The sequence below is a fragment of the Acanthisitta chloris genome, unplaced genomic scaffold (genome assembly GCF_000695815.1).
Source record: "Acanthisitta chloris isolate BGI_N310 unplaced genomic scaffold, ASM69581v1 scaffold11668, whole genome shotgun sequence".
NCBI classification, from domain to species: domain Eukaryota; kingdom Metazoa; phylum Chordata; class Aves; order Passeriformes; family Acanthisittidae; genus Acanthisitta; species Acanthisitta chloris.
The window spans coordinates 67,881-87,283 of NW_008686585.1; the positions used below are offsets into that span (position 1 = coordinate 67,881).

The following is a 19,403-nucleotide window of genomic DNA, read 5'->3' on the forward strand; positions in this document are numbered from 1 at the left end:
TGTGAAGGCAGCCAAAGAGCAAGACCTGCTTGAAGACAGAAGGTCTGGAGATCAGCACAGTGCCTCTGTGGTTACAGCTCCCGTCAAGATCACACTCACAGAGACAGAAAGCTCCAGGGAATCTGCCAGCAAAGAGTCAAGCCCCACTCAGCCAGAGACTGGACTGAAGCCGAGCCGCGAGGTGGTACCAACGGTGATGGTGTCGGAGCCAGAAGATGACAGCCCAGGGTCAGTCACACCACCGTCCTCTGGCACAGGTAATGCTGATGCATGGCACTAGGTTGGGTTTTTTGTGCTGTTCACAGGGTGGTTGCAATCGTAGCCCTGCACCTTGGAGAATTACTATGGGTTTGTGGGGTAGGTGTAAGAGAGTATGAGTGGGCATTAATGGTCTCCATGGCTGGAGGTGTTTCAGCTCTGCTCTGTCACCACTTTATGTTGCCAGACTGAAGGGGGATGTGAACTGTGTTACCCATCACTACTACACTGCTCAGGATGGGTTGTCCTTGCTGTATGGAAAGAGATCCAGGCTTTCTGATCCTCTTTCCCCTGGGGATCTCTCCTCGAGGGGAAGTAGTGTGCCTTTGGGCATCACTGGGGTCATCTTCACATAAGTTTGAGCTAAATCTTGGTGATCTGGGGATCTCTTGATCACCCTGGCTGCCCAGGCTCCCCAGGGGAAATGAGGTGTGTGGGATCAGGGCAATGCAAGTGTCTGGGGTCATATTTTTTAAATTTTAATGGCTGACTTAACACCCCTTTCCTCTTTGAGAAAATAAGGTTAAATTGTTAAAAATAAGTGCTGTTTTCATGTGAAAGTGCTGCTTTTATAGAGTGCTGAGGAGGGAAATGCTGTCACCTCATTTACAAAGGGGACTGGAGGGACAAAGGGCAGTCTGTTTTAAAGGCTCCTGATTTCTATTGGAGGGGCACCAAAATCCCGTGTTTATACATCATCTTATTGTCTGATTACTGCAGTAGTACATAATATCTATTCCTCATTTTCTTATTATACACTGCTAAAATATGAAAGTAGTATAGTGTTTTAAAAAAGAACAAAGTTCTGTGACAGGAAAATGAATTTTTAGACTGGAAATTAAATTTCAACATCCTAGATCAGAATCCTTTGACAATGAACATTTGACAGTGAACATTTCCAAGCTGAAATTTTCATTGCTTTGATGGTGTTTCGAAGCATTTAAAAAACCCTAGAATTTCATTAAAATGGCAGTCTGACACCCACAGTAATACCTACCCTTAGAGAAATGTTGGGTTTCTACACAAAACTAAGTGTGCATTTGTACACTTTGGCACAAAAAAAAAAAGAGCTAGAAAGAGTCCACCACAGCTGAGAGTTTATCCTGACTGCATCAGCCAGAAACTTGAGATAATGGATAGACTATAGAGTCACATTTATCTTCTTTTATTTGACTGAGTGACATCACACGCCACTCCTGAGACATGGCACTTATCATTTTAACGCTTCTTGCACTACAAGGTAATTAAGGACTTCAGGCACTAATTGTTATTTATTCAGTCTTGGTGACTGTTCAAGAATACCTTCAGGACACTAGATAACCATATCCCATCAAAACAGCTGGATAGTCTGTGCCTGAGCCTTATGGCTGGCTGCCTTACTGGGAGGTACTGGTGTGGCTGGTGTAGTTGCAAGCATGGAAATATTCCTCTCCATGGGCAAAGATATCTAGTGCTGCCTGAACAGACCTGAGAGTTCCTGCCCCTTTGCACTGAGGTGCTGGAAAGCCAGAAGCACTGATTATCCATCTCATTAAGGAAAGAAGCAGGCATCTTCTAGGGGCTGGCTCCCATGGGGTGTTTTCTCTAGATTTTCCCCCTTTCCTGCAGCTGGGGACATGCTGCACCCAGACTCCACATTCATAAGCAAGGAAGACATTGAAAACCTGCCCTTGCTATTTCCACTCAGTGACCCAGCGTAGTTGTTGCTCCTAGATACCCCTTGTTATAAATGACTGAGTCCCCAAACAGGACTGCAGTCAAAATTTACAATTTATTATGTGAATTTAAGCAAGCAAACAGCGCTGGGTGTGCGGGGAGTCTCTGCTCTCCCAGCACGCACCGCACAGGGCCTGGGTTTGGTTACCTGCCCTTGCTATTTCCACTCAGTGACCCAGCGTAGTTGTTGCTCCTAGATACCCCTTGTTATAAATGACTGAGTCCCCAAACAGGACTGCAGTCAAAATTTACAATTTATTATGTGAATTTAAGCAAGCAAACAGCGCTGGGTGTGCGGGGAGTCTCTGCTCTCCCAGCACGCACCGCACAGGGCCTGGGTTTGGTTTAGAAACTCATTGCATTGTCATATTCATGACTGTCCCGAGGAGAGGGAGGTCTTTGTCAGGGCATGTTCACTTCACCTCCTTGAGTCTTCTCCAACTTGCTCATGAGTAAACACCTAAAAACACTAAACTCGAACAGGCTCTTGAGTAAACACAAAAGCATCAGCCTAAATGTGTAACCCCTTCTCCTCTGGCAGACTCAGCCGGAAATCAATTCCTGTCCAGATCGAGCCCCAAAAAGTTCCTCCATGAACAAAACATGGGAAATGCTAAGCTCGCTCTCTCTCCCGGTGCCCGCGGGCGGTGAGGCCGCGGCGGTGCCAAAGGCTCTGCCCTCACCAATCTCTAAGCCCTCTCGGCTTTTAGTGCTTGACTATGTGTCATAGTAGCTTCCAATTCCAAATAAGCAGCATCACAAATAATATAAGGCTTATATTAACAAAACAATATTGAGGTAGATATAGATGTATAGATTCTAACATTGCTCCGTATTGACACGAATCAAGGGACCTTATTTCACACCCTCAAGCATTCTGGCAAAGCCCCCAGATCCCCCCTGCTTGGATCAAGACTTTTGAAAGCATTTTGCTTTTAATTACTGGCCATCATCTTTCTGGGGAAGGAAGACGAAGTCTGTTTCTATGTTGTGCTGGCACTGAAAGACTGTGGTTATTTATACACTTCCCCGTGCCAGCAGTAAATGTGACACCCTGCTGCTGGCCACAAAGGACTGTTTTATTCACAAGGTAAATGCCATGGCTGAGAGTTACAAACTGCCAGCACAGGCAGGAGGAGGGTGAAGTCCAGGGATGGAGTGTTGCTGTGCTACAAGGGCTGGAAGTCACATGCCTGCTTGGACGTGTGCCGGATTAAGTCATTGCTCAGGGAGAAAATGCTCACATGTGGTGATGCAGGAGAGCAGTGTGGCTCACGTGGCTTCCTGCAGCCAGGGGAGAAGGATGCACAGGCTCCCAAGGCAACAGAAACCTCCCAGCATCCAGACAGGAGTGTGTTGTAACAGTCCCAACACCTTCATCCTGTCTGTGGCCGTAATCTGGGGTGCAGAAGGAATTTTTTGTATGAGAAGGATGTGTTACAAGAAAGCCGTTTTGTCTGAGGAGCTGCAGACATGCTAACAACATGTGCTTAAAATTCCCAGTGATGTGTATTGGAAGATGTACAAACCAAAATTGCTTGGAGGAGTATGTGGAGGTTGTTTTTCTTGTCCATCTCCCAACAGTATGTGATGACATGGGTGCTATCATTAAAACCTGAATCATCTTGGGAACGGGATGTAAACAGGAAGAAATCAGCTACACAAATGCCATGAGAAATTAAGTCAGGAAATATCCAGAAATAGCAGTTTTCATAGAATCATGTAATATTCTGAGTTGGAAGGGAACCACAAGGATCATTGAGTCCAACTCCTGGCCCTGCACAGGACACACCAAGAATCACACCCTGTGCCTGAGAGCATTGTCCAAATGCTTCTTGAACTCTGTCAGGCTTGGTGCCAGGCTTGGTACCATTTTGTCCCAGGTCACATCTGATACAATCTCTTTCTCACCTTCTTTATTAGAGGAACTTCCAGAGGTGGTCAGCGCAGCTAGGTGGGCTCAGGGGGCTGATGCCAGTGGCTGCAAAGCAGAGCTGGGCTGAAGGCAAATACCCACTGTGAGCAGGGACAGGTCAGCTTGGGGCTTCCCACCTGCAACTGGAAACCTTTCCCCCACTCTAATGTGGTCCCCAGCCAAGTGGGTGCAGATTCTGACCTGCCATGAGTCTCTTCACCAGCATCTGCAGGAGGAAATTTAGAAGTCTCTTTTCCTGTGGATGGCAAGGGATCTCTGGGTCAGGGAAGTACAGGGTGGAAATGAGGGATCAGGATACAGCAGATGCCAGCAGGGAATGGATGCAAAATGCTGCTGTGGTCCCCTGGGCACAGACAGGCTCAGGTGGCCTGACTGGCCTTGCAGCCAATGCACCAGGTGCAGTCTGGGTCTGAGAGTGGCTGATGCTCTGTGAATGACCAAGGGAAGTCTGTTCCCCATGCAGGAACTCAAGGCAGCTGCTGATGCACCTCCATTGCTGCTTATTGTGAACACTTTACATGCAACTTCACTTTCTTTGTTATTTCATTACAAAATTCCACATGGTAAAGGGAAGTAGAGCAGGTGCAAAGTCTGGTGCTGGGTCCCTTCTGGGAGAAGATGTGGGCTCATTGCTAACCAAGGCTGGTGACCACTCAGCCTTTTCACCTGCTCATTTTCACCCACTGAGTATATCTTCTTCCAGCATGAGTCAGAAAATGAAGTTTGTTGGGGGTTTTGTGTTTCAAATTTTGGGTGGTAAGTTAGTCATTCTTTTGGTTAATGTAGTTCATAATGGTATTAAGAATTACAGTAAAAAAATTAGTTTCATTCTTGGACCCAACTAAAATAAAAGCAAACAGAGAATTCACCACCCATAACCTAAAAAAACCCCCAAACCAAAAAACCTCAAATAAAACACATGAAAACAAACAAACAAAATTGAGAAAAGTTTCTGTCTTGGAAATTTCCACACCTGCAAACTACAAGTAACTTACAAAACAACAAGGGCTACACATGGGTTGTTAGGATCAGCAGTGTCAGGAATTCACCAGCCCTGTGTGTGTGTGTGTTTGTCTCCAGAACAGACCTGTATCTCTCAGTGGCAGCTGGATGTTGTCATGTGTGCCCTGAGCCCTCATGACTGGTGATTTTTCTGGTGAAAACCATGTTGCTGAGCCACTAGTCAAGAAGTGACCAGCATTGCCTTGTACCTCATCTTTTTCCTCAGTAAATGAGGCTAATGATACTTCTTTTATAAAAAGCACATGCACGGAAAATGCTTTGCAAGGACAAGCTGTTATTACTGTTTGTCATCCCAGATGGGGAAACTTTTTGCCCATGTTACCAGCCCTGCTAGAGGGATATGTGCTGGTCTGAAATCTATTGTGTTTGTTCCCTAAGCAGACAGAAAAATCTCATTCTTAATGTTTTCTTTTTCCCCCTCTTTTCTCTCTGGGTGGCAGAACCGTCCGGCTCAGAGTCGCAGGGCAAAGGCAGCCTGTCAGAGGATGAACTCATCAGTGCCATCAAGGAAGCAAAAAGCTTTTCCTTTGAGACCTCAGAGGTGCAGCAATCACCAGCTGTCTCCACTGAGAAGAAAGACCAGAGGGCCAAACCTGGACGTCCTGCTGCCTCCTCACGCGTGGACAACGAAGCCAGCAGCGCCGAGTCAGGGGACTCAGAGATCGAGCTGGTCTCAGAGGACCCAATGGCTGCTGAGGAGGTGCTGCACTCCAACTACATGACCTTCAGCCACATTGGAGGACCCCCTCCTTCACCTGCCTCCCCTTCCATCCAGTACAGCATCCTGCGGGAGGAGCGGGAGGCTGAGCTGGACAGCGAGCTCATCATCGAGTCTTGCGATGCCTCCTCAGCCTCCGAAGAGAGCCCAAAGAGGGAGCAGGACTCCCCTCTGATGAAGCCCAAGGTCATGGACATTATCAAGGAAGAGAACAGCTCACGTACTGATGTCTCAGACTATGAAGCAAGTAAAATGACAGAGAGCAGGATGAACAGGGAAAACCTGGCAGAGTCCACGTCCTACCTGAAAAGTTCCTTTGTTGCACCAAAAATAGGTGCTGAGCCCCCAACCTCTGCCGTCAGCACTGAGGAGCTGAAGGAAAGAGTAATCCTGAAGAAACCTATTGAAGAAACTGTTGTTAACCAAAGTAAAGTGTCTTCCAAGGACTTTGTCAAAAGAAGTCCCTTGGCTTCGTTCCTACTGCCGTTTTTAAATAAGCAGAAAGGTAAATGCAGATGTTATTTTGGTTTTTACAGTGCTGCTGAGAAGGGGGAGGAGGGAGAAGTGCCTGTTCCTTGCAGGGGAGATGTTAGTAGTGCCAAGCAAGTGGAGTTGCTGGCACTGGGTACCCTCAGCTGGAAGCTGAGCATACCTGTGGCAATGTACACATCATCACTGACCTGCCCAGTCTCTTAGGGGAAAAAAAAATGGTACCAGGAACAATAGTTTTTAGGCTTAAGCGTGTAGGTAGATACAGGATCATGCAGGATCAACAAGTACCATAAGGCTGATTTGTACATCAGGCATTTGGAGGAAAAAGAGGAACAAACAATCATTTTTCCCTTGATATACTACCTGCCTTGCCACAGGGAAAGGGGTACAATCAAGGAGGTGGTACTGCACCTCTCAGAAGTGTGAGGATAGTGATTTTCTTAGGAAAAAAAAGAAAGATTTGGAGGAGAAGAGGAGTTGGATTTGGTGGGTCTGGGTATTTCTGGAAGTGTTGAATGGAGCTTTGAGCAACCTGGGCTAGTGGAAGATGTCCCTGCCCATGGCAGATGGTCTTTAAAGCCCCTTCTAATGCAAACCATTCTGTGATTCCATGATTCTGAAGCTGATGCAGCTTCAACAAGTCTCTCTCAGGGTGGCTAATACTATCCATCCTTGATAATGAGGGTTTTGCATATGCTTCCAGTGCAGCAAGGTGGGTGGCTTGTTCTGCATGGCCTAGGGGACATCCTGTGCACACCTCTGAGAACCCCTTCCCAAATCCAGTGCAGGGAAGGGGGGGGTACATGTTATTTCCCTGGTTCTCAGGTGAGCTTGAGGGCCCTTGTCTCCCCATAGGATCTCTTCAAAGCCAGCACAGAGCCAGCTGGGTCCAGGCTTGCTGTGCCAGGGGGCACTGTGATCTAACTGGACCCACCAAACCTGCAGAGCCACCACCAGGTTTTAGTCTGGGCTAAACCCTGAGGGCCAAAGGGCAGCACATGGTCCCTGCACACTGATGCTGCCAGAGTTCCCTACAGCCTGTAACAGGCTTAGTTCACAAAGCACATGAGAGAATAAGGCACTTTATTCTTTGCAAGATGCCAGCTCTAAATAACTGGGTCGTTTGTGTGCCTCTGGCTTACTAGGCTGGTGTGAGAGGGAAGGAGGAACACTGGGGCTGCCCCATGCCTGCCCTGCTGCCCCTCTGCTGTCTCCCCTGGCTGGGCTGGAGGGCAGCGACTGTCTATTGCTCCTGTTGATGTTGCTTTTGTAACTCAGCTGCTGCTTCCTTGCAAACAGCTGGATAGAGGTTGGAGGGGGGGGAGAATCCCACCCTCACTGCTTAAAGAGCATCCTTTTCCTCTGCCTGTGTTTGTGCAGACGTTGCCCACATGATGGCCTGGAGATGTGGCAGGCATGTGTAAGTGGCACACTTAAACCCATTTACCTAGTGCTGTGAACCCAAGCATGCAAGTCGATTGAGGAAACAGCCTGAACTGTCATGATGAGCTGAGGGCTGCAAGATCTGCACAACAAAATATATTAATACTGATTCTTAGTGGTAATGAACTAATGACATTAATAGGCTGAATAAGAAACATATGATTATTCCTTGTAAGTGTGCTTTCCTGCCAGGTCCTCAGAGCTTGCAATGTCACGTGCTGTGCATCTCATCTCCCTTACAAGTAGGATGAGCTCCAACCATTTCTTTTCCCCTTTCCAAATTTCCCTTTTTTAGGACTAGACAAGGCCCTGCCCAAACCATAGAAGCTGTAGGGCTGATTAAATTTGCCTTAAACACTGCTCCTGCAGTGTCTAGCTTTGGGTTTCTGCAACCATGGATGTGCTGTGTGTTGTTCTGGGCAGACAACTAATAATTTGGTCTAGCACTTGGGAAAGCAGTTGGGGACTATCGCTGGGGCAGCTAGTGGCCTGTCCCTCAATTTTGAGACTTCAGGCTCTGTTACAATTTTCAGTCTCCCTCAATTGTATTCAGATTTTTTTGGCCTAACTTAACTGTCACTTATAATTTCTGTCATTGCCTAAACCAATGCTATAACAAAAGCATGTTCTCATATGGTAGTCAGAGAAAATGCCTGTGTGCTTGAGCAGACTTTCTCCCTGTGTCACAGTGTGTCTTTGTTTTTTATCTATATTCCCACAGGACAGTAGTGGCAGGAACTTTTCCTCACAAGACAGCTAATTACCACTCAGAGGTGCAAAGACTATCATTTCAGTATGTGCTTTGCTCCCTTGAGACACTCTGGTGCCTAAGGCAAGGAAAACAAACCCATAAAGCTTCTCAAGAGCATGGTTGCTAAAACTTGTGTATCTTTTTTTAAAGCTGATTTCTGGGTATAGGGAGATGAGCTCAAGATAATAAAGTTTGCGTGATAGTGGAGTCCAGTTCACACTGCCTTCCAGTCATGGGCATTTGCTAAGTGGGTTGCTGTGTGTAGGAGCTAGTTAAATTTTTATGCTGAAGGTAGAGTATGGGGCTCTCCTACTGTCCTGGAAAAGGAGAACTTGTCTCTTACTCAGATAATTCACATGAAACCCTTTAGCAGTTTTTCAGTTGTCAAAGGTGAACTGGAGGGATGTGTTTAACTGGCTTAGTGAAACCAAAGCATCTCTCATGGGTTCTCCCAAGCTCCATCAGCCTGGAGCAGCATTGGCTGGCAGGGAAATGATGTGGCAGAACACATCCATGGCGACCAGGGCTGCTTTCATGATATCAGTTTGAGGTCTTGGCACAGCTTTTACATCATGGCATCATGTATGTATCATACACCAACTGCGATGCACCTGGCAGGCATTTGGCACGGGTCACACTGAGCCAAAGTGATGAGAACAGAGGGAGATGTGGCAGTGACACACAACAGAGATGCAGCAGGATGATGTCACCCAAAGCAGGAACAGTGTCATAATTCATTAATAGAATTATCTTAGTTATAGTTATGTCATTAGGAGAATTCTAACAAGATGTGCCTATGTACGTGTTAAAGATAGAAAACAGAAAAAACCTTCACTGTTTCCTGTTACTTCCTTGTTATACATCACATTGGTAGTGTTATGCTACCACCACACATCCTTCTTAAGACAGAATGGTTTTAGTGGTGTTCACAGAGACCAGGTGGGGACTGATCCCCCTATGGCTATGGCAAGTCCCACCTGGGTCAAGTCAGTGCTAGCCCAGTATTTCTGGAGATTCATAGGAAACCAGTGGATCAAATGAATCTGTTTGACATGCTCGGCTGTGTTTTTGACACCTGGCTGTAGATCTTTCTGTGGCCTTTGGCCAACTCATAGCCAAGTAAATGTAATTTAGACACAGTCAGCCATCAGTTTCACAGGTAAGCATTAACTATTTCACAGCATGGTGCTGTAATCCCAAGTAGTTTTTCACTCCTACCCATGGCATTAAATAGATTTTTCATGGCTCATCAGAAGAGTTTGCCCTGGGCTGGCAAGACAGAAATTGATTTTGAGTGCAGCAGATACATGGAGAAGCTATGCAAAGGGAAAGCCCAGCGTTCAGCCTGACCCCAGGAACAGTCTTGCTGACTGTGTTGCTGCCAGCCTGTGGCTTCATGCCTCAGAGACCTTTCTGGTATGTCTGCAAGGTGTGCTGAAACCACGGCCGTCCCCTAAGTAACAAGGTGAAGCACAGCAAGTGCACGTGTGGTTTGCGCAGTGATAACTCAACATCTCTGCTTAACGTCTATTGCCATCCAGTGGCAGTAACAAAAATGGGCAGTGACTTCCTACCTCCATTTTCCTGGAGCTGATTCTCGTGATTCGACAGTGTGGAGCTATTCCCATGCCGTCAACTGCCAAGCAGCCTCACTTGCTTTTTCGCTTTGCTGCAGCACAGCCTTGGCTTTGGCTGGAGTTGTGCATTGCTACCTGTGTTAGTGCTGCCAACTACTTTTCCTCCTGCAGAGCACAGAGGGGAAGGCAGAGCTGTTGCAAAGCATCTGCTTTTTAGCTGTTGCTGCCCTCACATCACTCCTGGCATCTCCTCCCAGAGGTGGACACAGCCCTTACACAACAGGGCTTAGAGCACATCTGGCTGTGGCTCTGCAGGAAGGGAGGCTGTCAGCTCAATTTCTTTTCTTTTTATTTGTTTTTACTTTTATTATATGCTGGGCTTGCACATAGCTTGGGCATACAGGAAATTTCTACTGTCCTGGAAAGATGCATCCTTTGGTCTGGGGTGGTTTGCAAAAAGCCCAGAAGCCTGGACCAAGGCAAGCTGGGAAGGAGCTTTTTTGGCTGAGTCCTTTCCTCTCTTCTCTTGCAGTGCCTGTCAGTGCTCTCTGCCAGGGTGCCCTGGCTTACCACATGCTGGTGTCCCACAGCCTAAGGACCTGGTCCTGGGTGGAAATTTCTCTTATGCTAGAGCATAATTTCTCTCCCCAACCTCTTCTTGTGCTTGATTAATTTAATGAAATGTGAAGCAGCTTGTTACCTCTCAGTTCAAATGTGTGAGCTCAGGTTATGAAAAACAAATTGATGTGGACATTCACAATAAACTTTAATTTTCTTTTTATTTTATGGCAAAATTTCACTTAGGAAAAGGAAAACCCAGGCCTGGGGCTATGGGGTTGGCTGTCTCTCACAGGCAAGATGACACAATTGGGCAGGACTCAGGCTCCAGGCAGGATCCTGATAGAAACACAGGCAAATAAAATTAATCATTTCAAGTGCATCATGCTGCAGCACAGTCCTGTGCCACCCTGCTATGAGGCATCTTGATTGTGATGCCTTGTGAAAGGTTTTCATAGCATTACTCTGGTTAGTCCCCTGCAAGTGTGTCCTTACCATATACCCTTGTTGGCTGCTGTGGCTCTGAGCCACCCACAGGGGACACCAATGTTCATGGCCACCCATTTCTGTCTGGAATCTGGGGTCTCTTGGGTAGTGTCACAAGCTTTAAAAGCCCCTCACTTAAAAAAAGGACATTGAGGTGCTGGAGCGAGTCCAGCGAAGGGCAGCAAGGCTCATAAAGGGTGTAGAACATGTTGTATGAGGAAGGACTGAGGGAATTGGGTTTGTTTAGCCTTAAGAAGAGGCAGCTCAGGGATGACCTCGTGGCTCTCTACAACTACCTGAAAGGGGGTTGTAGAGAGGTGGGAGATGGTCTCTCCTGCCATGCCTGCAGGGACAGGACTAGAAGGAATGGCCTTGAGCTGAGACAGAGAACAGTCAAAGTGGATGTTAGGAAAGATTTTTTTTTTCAATGTTAGGTTGTTCAGGCACTGGAATAGGGAATTGCCCAGGGAGGTGGTGGAGTCACCATCCCTGGTAGTGTTTAAGAGGCATCTGGAATGGCATTGAGACAGAGAACAGTCAAAGTGGATGTTAGGAAAGATTTTTTTTTTCAATGTTAGGTTGTTCAGGCACTGGAATAGGGAATTGCCCAGGGAGGTGGTGGAGTCACCATCCCTGGTAGTGTTTAAGAGGCATCTGGATCTGGTGCTGGAGGATATGGTTTAGAGGTTCCAGCAGCGACAAGTTAATAGTTAGACTTGATGATCTTGGAGGAACAGTCAAAGTGGATGTTAGGAAAGATTTTTTTTTTCAATGTTAGGTTGTTCAGGCACTGGAATAGGGAATTGCCCAGGGAGGTGGTGGAGTCACCATCCCTGGTAGTGTTTAAGAGGCATCTGGATCTGGTGCTGGAGGATATGGTTTAGAGGTTCCAGCAGCGACAAGTTAATAGTTAGACTTGATGATCTTGGAGGTCTCCTCCAACCTTGATGAGTCTATGATTCTGCAGTCAGAATAACTTCTGTTTTGGGGTGACACTGGCATATGCCCTGGTTTGAAGATGTTTTCCCTCCTCCTTGGTGCCTCTCGTGCTGTCCCATAGCATCCAGGGCTATCACACAGTGGACAAGCACTAAGCAGTGTGGGCTTTTCCCCTTTGATTTCTCACTGTGCCCCCCCTTTTGGAGCCACAGAAAAACTGATTTTACACAGTTTCTCAAGGAGATGGTTTTCCAGCAGAGATCTGGGAAAGACCTTAAGTTATTGGGAATGCTTTTTGTTCAGCCAAACATCGTCTGCATTGCATTAGCATGTCCCTGCTGTTGGAGGAGTTGCTAGTGAGGCATTTTTTTGTGGGAAGGCGATGTTTGGTAGGGTGATTTAGTAATTTGAGGCTCATTTCTCATCTGCATGCTCTCACCAGGCTGGCTCTTGCAATCAGCAGCAAGCCAGGCCAAGGCTTAAGCATACGGTAATGTTAGTTTAATATTTTAGTGCCATCTGCTCTAAGTGCCTCCACACTCGGCCCCATCTGTTTTGTGTGCTTCAGTTTGCTTTTTATGGGGCTCCAGTAGCTTTGCATCCTTTGGAAAGTCCCTGCTTGGAAAAGGTGTAGGGGAGAGGGATGTCCTGCCTGGGGATGGAGTGTCTGCACCTTGTGATGCTGTAGGAGGAGTGAGGTAAAATCTGCCCGGAGAAGTAAATGTAGAGAAGTAAATGTGGGAATCTAGTCCTGGCCTTGCCATGAAATCTTGGAGTAGATTGGTGAACCTTTGTGGACTTGCCTTCTGCATGGAACAATTCAGGTGGGAAGGGACCTGTAGAGTTCTCTGGTATAACCCTTTGCTCTCAAAGCAGTTTGGTCAAGTTGTTCAGGACCTTGTCTGCCTATTCATCTTCTCAGCAAAGGCAGAGGTTTGGGGGTAGGTGAGAGTTGGAGTCTGAAAATCTGGGTCAGTCCCATGATGATGCTTCAGTGCTGTTAGCTGCAGGCACACTGCAGAGCAGGCTAAAGAACAGATACCACTCAATGTAACTTCAGACAGAGTGGGCTGGCAGGAGCTTCACAAGGTCCTGAGAGCCCATCTCCTGGCCCACAGCCAGAATTCCTGGAAGAGCACTTTTGAGATGCTTGTGACTCATTTGGAAAGGCCTCTCTGTTGGCAGATCCTCTATCAGCTCTCAGGTGTCTGTCAAAACCAGTTGCAGTTCTTCCGTTTTTATTTCTTTACTTTAGGCTAAGCAATTCTAGTTTCTTCATATTTTTTCTCTCTGCTCACATTTTTGAGCTTACTGAACTGTCTTGTTGCCTCTTTTCTACCCTTTGTTGAATCCTTGAAGCAAACTGGAGCTGATGTTCACATGGAGGCCATAGTCATGTTGATGATGGGTTGTCTGCTCTGCAGGCTAGGACTGGGCTTGCAGAGCCCACTGCAGCAGCAGAATATTAGTCTAGAGAAGAGGAGGCATAGGAGGGACCTTATCATTCTCTACAACTACCTGAAAGGAGGTTGTAGCCAGGTTGGAGTTGGCCTCTTCTCCCAGGTAACAAGTGACAGGACAAGACGAAACAGCCTCAAGTTGTGCCAGGAGAGGTTTAGATTGGCTACTAGGGAAAATTTCTTCACAGAAAGGGTGGTCAGGCATTGAAACAGGCTGCTCAGGGAAGTGGTGGAATTGCTGTCCCTGGAAGTGTTCCAAAGGTGTGTGGGTGTAGCACTTGAGCACATGGTTAATGGTGAACATGGTGGTGCTGGGTTAACAGTTGGACTTGATCTTAGAGATCTTTTCCAGCCTTAATGGTTTTGTGATCCTATAATACCAAGTTCATTGATGCAAGAGGAATTTCTTCCTTACTGCTTGGAAATGTCTGCTCAGACTTCTGCAGGAGGCTGTGCTGACCCATCTTTTCCTACTTGGACTCACTCAACTCTTAATTTTCTGCATGGTAACAGAACTGGAGGAATTTTTGTAAGGTCAGAGAAGCCTAATGGAAAAAAATAAGTTAACTATGATTATTTTGCCTATTCATGAGAAATGGAGACTTGAATGCCTTAGACATTAGCTGGAGTGGGCTTTCTCAGTTAATGCAGAGCAGATGAATTTAGGGGGATGGGTATTTTCAAAGAACCAGGAGCAGGTATTACAACCCAAAGTTATGGCAATAATGGTTAATTAGCTATTTATTGGCTAGATTGATCAGAAAAGGTCAATAAAGAGTAAACAAACAGTTTTAAATGAAAGCATCTGAGGCATTCAGAGCAGCAGCAGAATGAGGGAGAATAGTCTCATACCAGGGATTCACCTTTCCATGGTACATTCTTGGTATTTTGGGAGGTTTAGCAGTAGATGAGTAGACCAAGAGGTTGTGACTTCTGTCTGCTTTGCAATCCTGCTTTCACTCCATTCAAGGAACCTAAAAAATGAGTCTGAACACCTGATGGGACATAAACTCTGAGCTGTGATGATGACAGAGGCTCTGCAGACACATTCAGATGGTTTCATTTCATGGGGTGTTACTGCAGACACTTGAACAATTGAGGCAGTGGGGCCCCAGACATCACCTCCAGCCACTGTGACAGGAGGAGTTTCCCCATCCCTGTTGTGACTCATGGGCATGCTCCTCTGCCTGTGGAGGAGGAGAGAGATCTTCACAGCTACTCTTTCTCCACTGTGGGCCAAACAGTTGGATGTATTTCTGCCTTTACAGCAGGCTGTGGCCCACCTCCCTGTTTCTGGCCAGTTCATGCAATTCAGCTGCCACTTGACAGCTTGTTATACCCATCAAGCTGTGATAACTCAACCGGAGCTGAGCTGGAGAAACCTGGAGATGTGCAGGTCATGGCTGTGGAAATGAGCAATGTGCCCACCAGTAGGTTTGTGCTGTGCATGATTTCTCTTCCATTCCTCCCAGGCTCCTTTTGTTTCAGAGAAGGAGTAAATTTGATCCTTTCTGGCCTCAGGATTGGTTGCAGGTCACCTCTCCTTTCTGCAGAGGAGACAAGGAGAGCTGATAGATAGTCAGATGCTGACTCTAGAGTTCTTCTTGGAGTCCTGGTTTGGTGGGAGCATAGCATGGTCTCATAAGTGAGGAGCAGTCACTCAGGCGAGATCAGGAAAAAAAGCCAAGAATAGGGGACTTTCTTCCCAGATAATGGTTTGCTCTAGGCAGTGGCTGGATTCAGTGGTGATTACTGCAATAATACCTCTCACGGTTAGCACCATGTAAATGTACCAGGGCATGACCTTGATATGACCTTCAGAAATGTCTCAGTAAATCTCACCCCTTCAGTTCACAACCTGTGTTATCCATAGCCTGAGTATTTGGCCCAGTTCACCTCAAGCATCTGTTTCCTCCCCTGATTTTTTTTTCTCTGTTCATGAAAATTACTCTTCATCTATCACATAAGGTCAAACTTTTAATGTATACATGTCAAAGCATCTTAGCCACAGTGTCTGGGTGCTCAGAGGTGCTTTTAAAGTTGGGCATAGCTTAATGTAGGAGGATCACATGTCTTCTCTTGGGACTGCAATCTACTCCACTGCCTGTGTGTGTTAAGTACTGAGCTATAAAAAAATTACTGCCTTTATTCTTCCGTTTTCATATATCATCCCTTGAAGAGCAAGAGACTCTCTGAAGGGCTGTGATAAATCACAGCACTCAAACACAAGTGTACAGACCTTTCTCATAAATATGACACAAGATGGGTTTTATAAAATCTTTCTGCCAGGTCAAGATTACATAGTGACCAGTAAAAACCCCCAACCAACCAACCAACCAAAAGGCCCCCAAAAGCTACTTGTTTAACTGTATGCAGGTGCCTGATTGTTAGGTCAAATGTTTAAATATCAAAGCTGTAAATGGCAAAGTCTAGGCCAAGCACAGCAAGTTGGTGGGTTTCTACATAGAAACAGCAACCCGCTGACAAGAGGTATGGGGAAGAAAGATGAGTTATGTGCAAAGACCTATTTCCCTGAGCCCACTGCTTGCTCTGCCCATGTCCATATCCATGTCTATGTCCATGCCCTGCCAAGCCGAGCACCCAAAGCTGTCTCAGTTCTGCTCCTGGGGAAGGCTGCAAGAAGAAAACTGCTCTGCTCACAAATGTTTTTTCTGTTCATTCAGACACATCTCAAGTGCAGAATCACTCACAGTTTAAACACGTTTCAAAAAGCAAAATCTTGACACTGTGTCCCTCTCGGTGTCTCTTGGCATCAGTGATCAATGACACAGCTTTCAGGGAAGGCTGTGACACTGACAATCAGATGGTGGCAGATTTTGGAGATGCCTTTATGTAGAGATGCTTTGCCTTGATAGTCCATCAGATCTCAGAGATTTGTTATTGACTGAGAGATCTAACACCTATAAGCTAGCAATGGTAGTTTTTCTGTGGCTGATACAATATATAGTTAGGAGAGATGTTTATTCTGGGCACACAGAAACAAGAAAGAAAAAAACCCAAGTCATACATAATGAAGGGGAAAAATTATACCACATGCAAGGCTTTTCCATAATTGATATTAAAGAGCTTTCATAGAATTATAGAACAGTTTGGGTTGGAAACAACATTAAAAATCATCTCATTCCAACATACCTGCCATGGGCAGGGACACCTTCCACTAGATCAGGTTGCTCAGAGCCCCATCCAGCCTGGCCTGGAACACTGCCAGGGATGGGGCATGTATTACTAATTCAAGCTTTTAGCTCAGAAGGTGCTTAGGGAAGTTTATATACTAAAATACAGGTGCTTTTCTTAACACAGAATATTTTGCCTCTTAATGCAGTCTTCTCATAAATGTAGTGTTTTGCAGGGAAGTTCTAGAATATTTTGTTTCCTGATCTAGAAATGCTGTTTCTGACCCTCTGCAGTGCTTTGTGAGCTGGTAATCATGGATTTTCACCAGCTTGATTGATTAATTCAAATGAAGAGTTTGGACCCATTTTAGGTCAGAATTAAATTTATGATTAAGCTCTGGTGAATCCACCTCTAGGTCTCAAGGAGAGGTGGAATAGAAACTTCTGAATATATCTACCTGTTTCATGGTAGCTCTAATTCTTGGGATGTTAAGCAGAATAAGGACTTCCCTGGGTATTGCTATTAGTGTATGGTAGATAGCATGAGGTTAAAATTAATGTATTTGTAATGAAGGGTGTGAGTGTGATAGATTTCCATTGGGAATAAAACCTGGAGGTGGGTATTGATTTTCCTGGTGTTTTTCCTTAGTCCCAAGAGTGCACTGCTGATTGGGACATAACAGCAATATTGACTGAAAAGGGAATTTATTTTTCTCTTTTCCTTGGGAGGCTCCTGAATTCATGTCAGTTCAGAGCAATATAGAATATAAGGGACATGCAATGACCCAGTAATCCAAAGGGCTTGAATTCCCTCCTGAAGAAGGTGTCTCGTGTTCTTGTCACTTTAACTCTTACCTTGGTTACTGCTTTCTTTTGTTTTATTCCTCTGCAGCAATTTTGCTTCCAACTCTCCTGACCTTTACCCAACCTGGGCAATTTTGTCTGATGGTTTTTTCCCAGAGAGGTATCACAGATATCCTCATTTCGCCCTCTGGCTTAGACAGCAGCTCAGTGGTTCTGTGGGAACTGTAGCAGTGAGAGGTCATTCTGGTGTTCTGCAGCATTTCATTTGTGTGTGAGGAGTACAGACAAGTATGGAAAAAAACTAATGCTGCACGAAGACAGGTTGGTTTGGATGCCAATAATCATCTCTGTCCACCACAGGTCTGCCAGACACCAGCCTGCCTGTGGTGGGGACATTTGGGGATGTCAAGGTTGCTTAAATCTGCTGTAGCAATGAAACTAAAGGTTTGGGATTTTGATAGTTGTGATAGATTTCACAAGTGCTCTGAGTCCAGGAGGCTCTGGCTGAGCATCATTTATGAAAATTTGGGATACAAAGACCCTTGTGCTTCTGAAATACCTGATTCTCCATTCAACAGGACTGAGCATTCGTTTTCTGCATATTCAGGGCTCAGAAGACACAAAGCATGACTGATTTGCAGCTACGTTACACAGCAGTGAATATTTTTGGGGGAAGAAAACCCTGCCAGCTGGGCTGCTTCAGTTTACTAGAAACCTCATTTTTAGGGTTTATCTTCCCTGCAGCTTCCACTTGACTCACTCTTTCAGTCTATGCACTGAAAGCCCTTTGGTATCACTTGCACAGAGAAACCCTTTCCCAGCTGAGATTTTATGTGGAATTTGTGATCTCTTCCAAAGGTTTCAGCTGATGCTGGAGTTTGCTTCACACTGCAGCTCCCTGTAGGAATCTTTTGCAGTGCGGGAGTTGATTAGGTCCCTCTGGGTGCTGCCAGTCCTCCAATACTTTCCTTCAATTCTCTAACATCACTGGAAAGGATGTACAAGCTGACAGTTCATATGAAAATAATCCACAGCTCAGTTCAAGAGAGTGCAAACTATAGTGAGAGCTGAACTCAGGAGTCCTTTGAACTGGGGTAACGTGAGAGGCACCAAAAGGACACAGATAATCAGTATTACCTTTGCAAAGAGCCATGTCTTAGAGAGAAAGAGATAAGGCTCCAAGTCAGCAAATTGAGCTTGCAGTAAGGACTTGGAATTAGCCTATCCAGATTGCCAGGTAAAGCAGGAAATTCAGTAAAGACTGTTTCCTTTCAAACTGGATCCTGAAGAATAATTTCCCAGGGAAACAGCTCTTGGTGTTTCTACATCATCTGTCTGGATGTAAACAATGTTGGAGCAGCACATTTCATACAAATGAGCAAAATGTAATTTTTTAAAATAGCTTCTTATCTTTTGAAGGGTAGGTACAATGACATTGCAAAACTTAAAGGAAAAACCAAGTGTGGATTTCCAAGGTCTGATACCACCCACAGCCTGGCTGATAAAAACACTCTGCCTTGCTTGGTGTTACCTGGGATCCACAGTGATGTATGATTAAGATCCAGCCTCTGACAATCCCAGAGACACTGTTTTCTCAGCAACTCATTTAAAAGCAACCCAGAATCTGTGCTCACTCGGTGGGTGCTGCTGGTAGAGACAAGCCTTGCACAGACAGGTTTTTCTGCTCTCTTACAGAAATCCAGAGGCAGGGGGGAGACCTTGCATACATCCTAATGAAATGCTGATAGCATCGACAAAACGAGGTCTGTATCTGGGCAACGAGCAAGGCAGGAGAGCTTACAGAAAAGCCAGCAGAGATTAATAGTCAGGGTTTCTGAAGGTTACTTTGTCAGCTAATGTACCACTGAAACACAAGCAGTTATCCCTACTTGCTGAGGTTAAGTGCTAGAGCTGTTCCAATGAATGAAGTTACTTCCCAAAGTGAGGGAAGAGGTTTCCTTCTCTGTTTGTCTGGGATGCCTGTGCTGGAGCTGCTAAAGCTTTGCTGCTGCTGCTGCTGGAACAGCAGGGCCATGTATCCCCTTAGCTGAAAGTCAAAGGTTTATTGCTCCAACCAGGGAGTCATAAAATGAGTAGGATTTAATAAC

At 45.8% G+C, this 19,403-nt stretch overlaps 1 protein-coding gene across 1 annotated transcript in view; it reads left to right on the top strand.

Annotated features, from left to right (window-relative positions):
* The window catches only part of LOC103807497 (reticulon-1-like), a 124,056-nt gene that overhangs the window by 67,873 nt on the left and 36,780 nt on the right, over positions 1-19,403 (top strand). Inside the window, 2 exon segments of the mRNA XM_009080229.1 lie at positions 1-257; positions 5,374-6,156. The exon segment at positions 1-257 is cut by the window's left edge and continues 40 nt beyond it. Of these exon segments, the coding sequence (XP_009078477.1) occupies positions 1-257; positions 5,374-6,156 (1,040 nt within the window).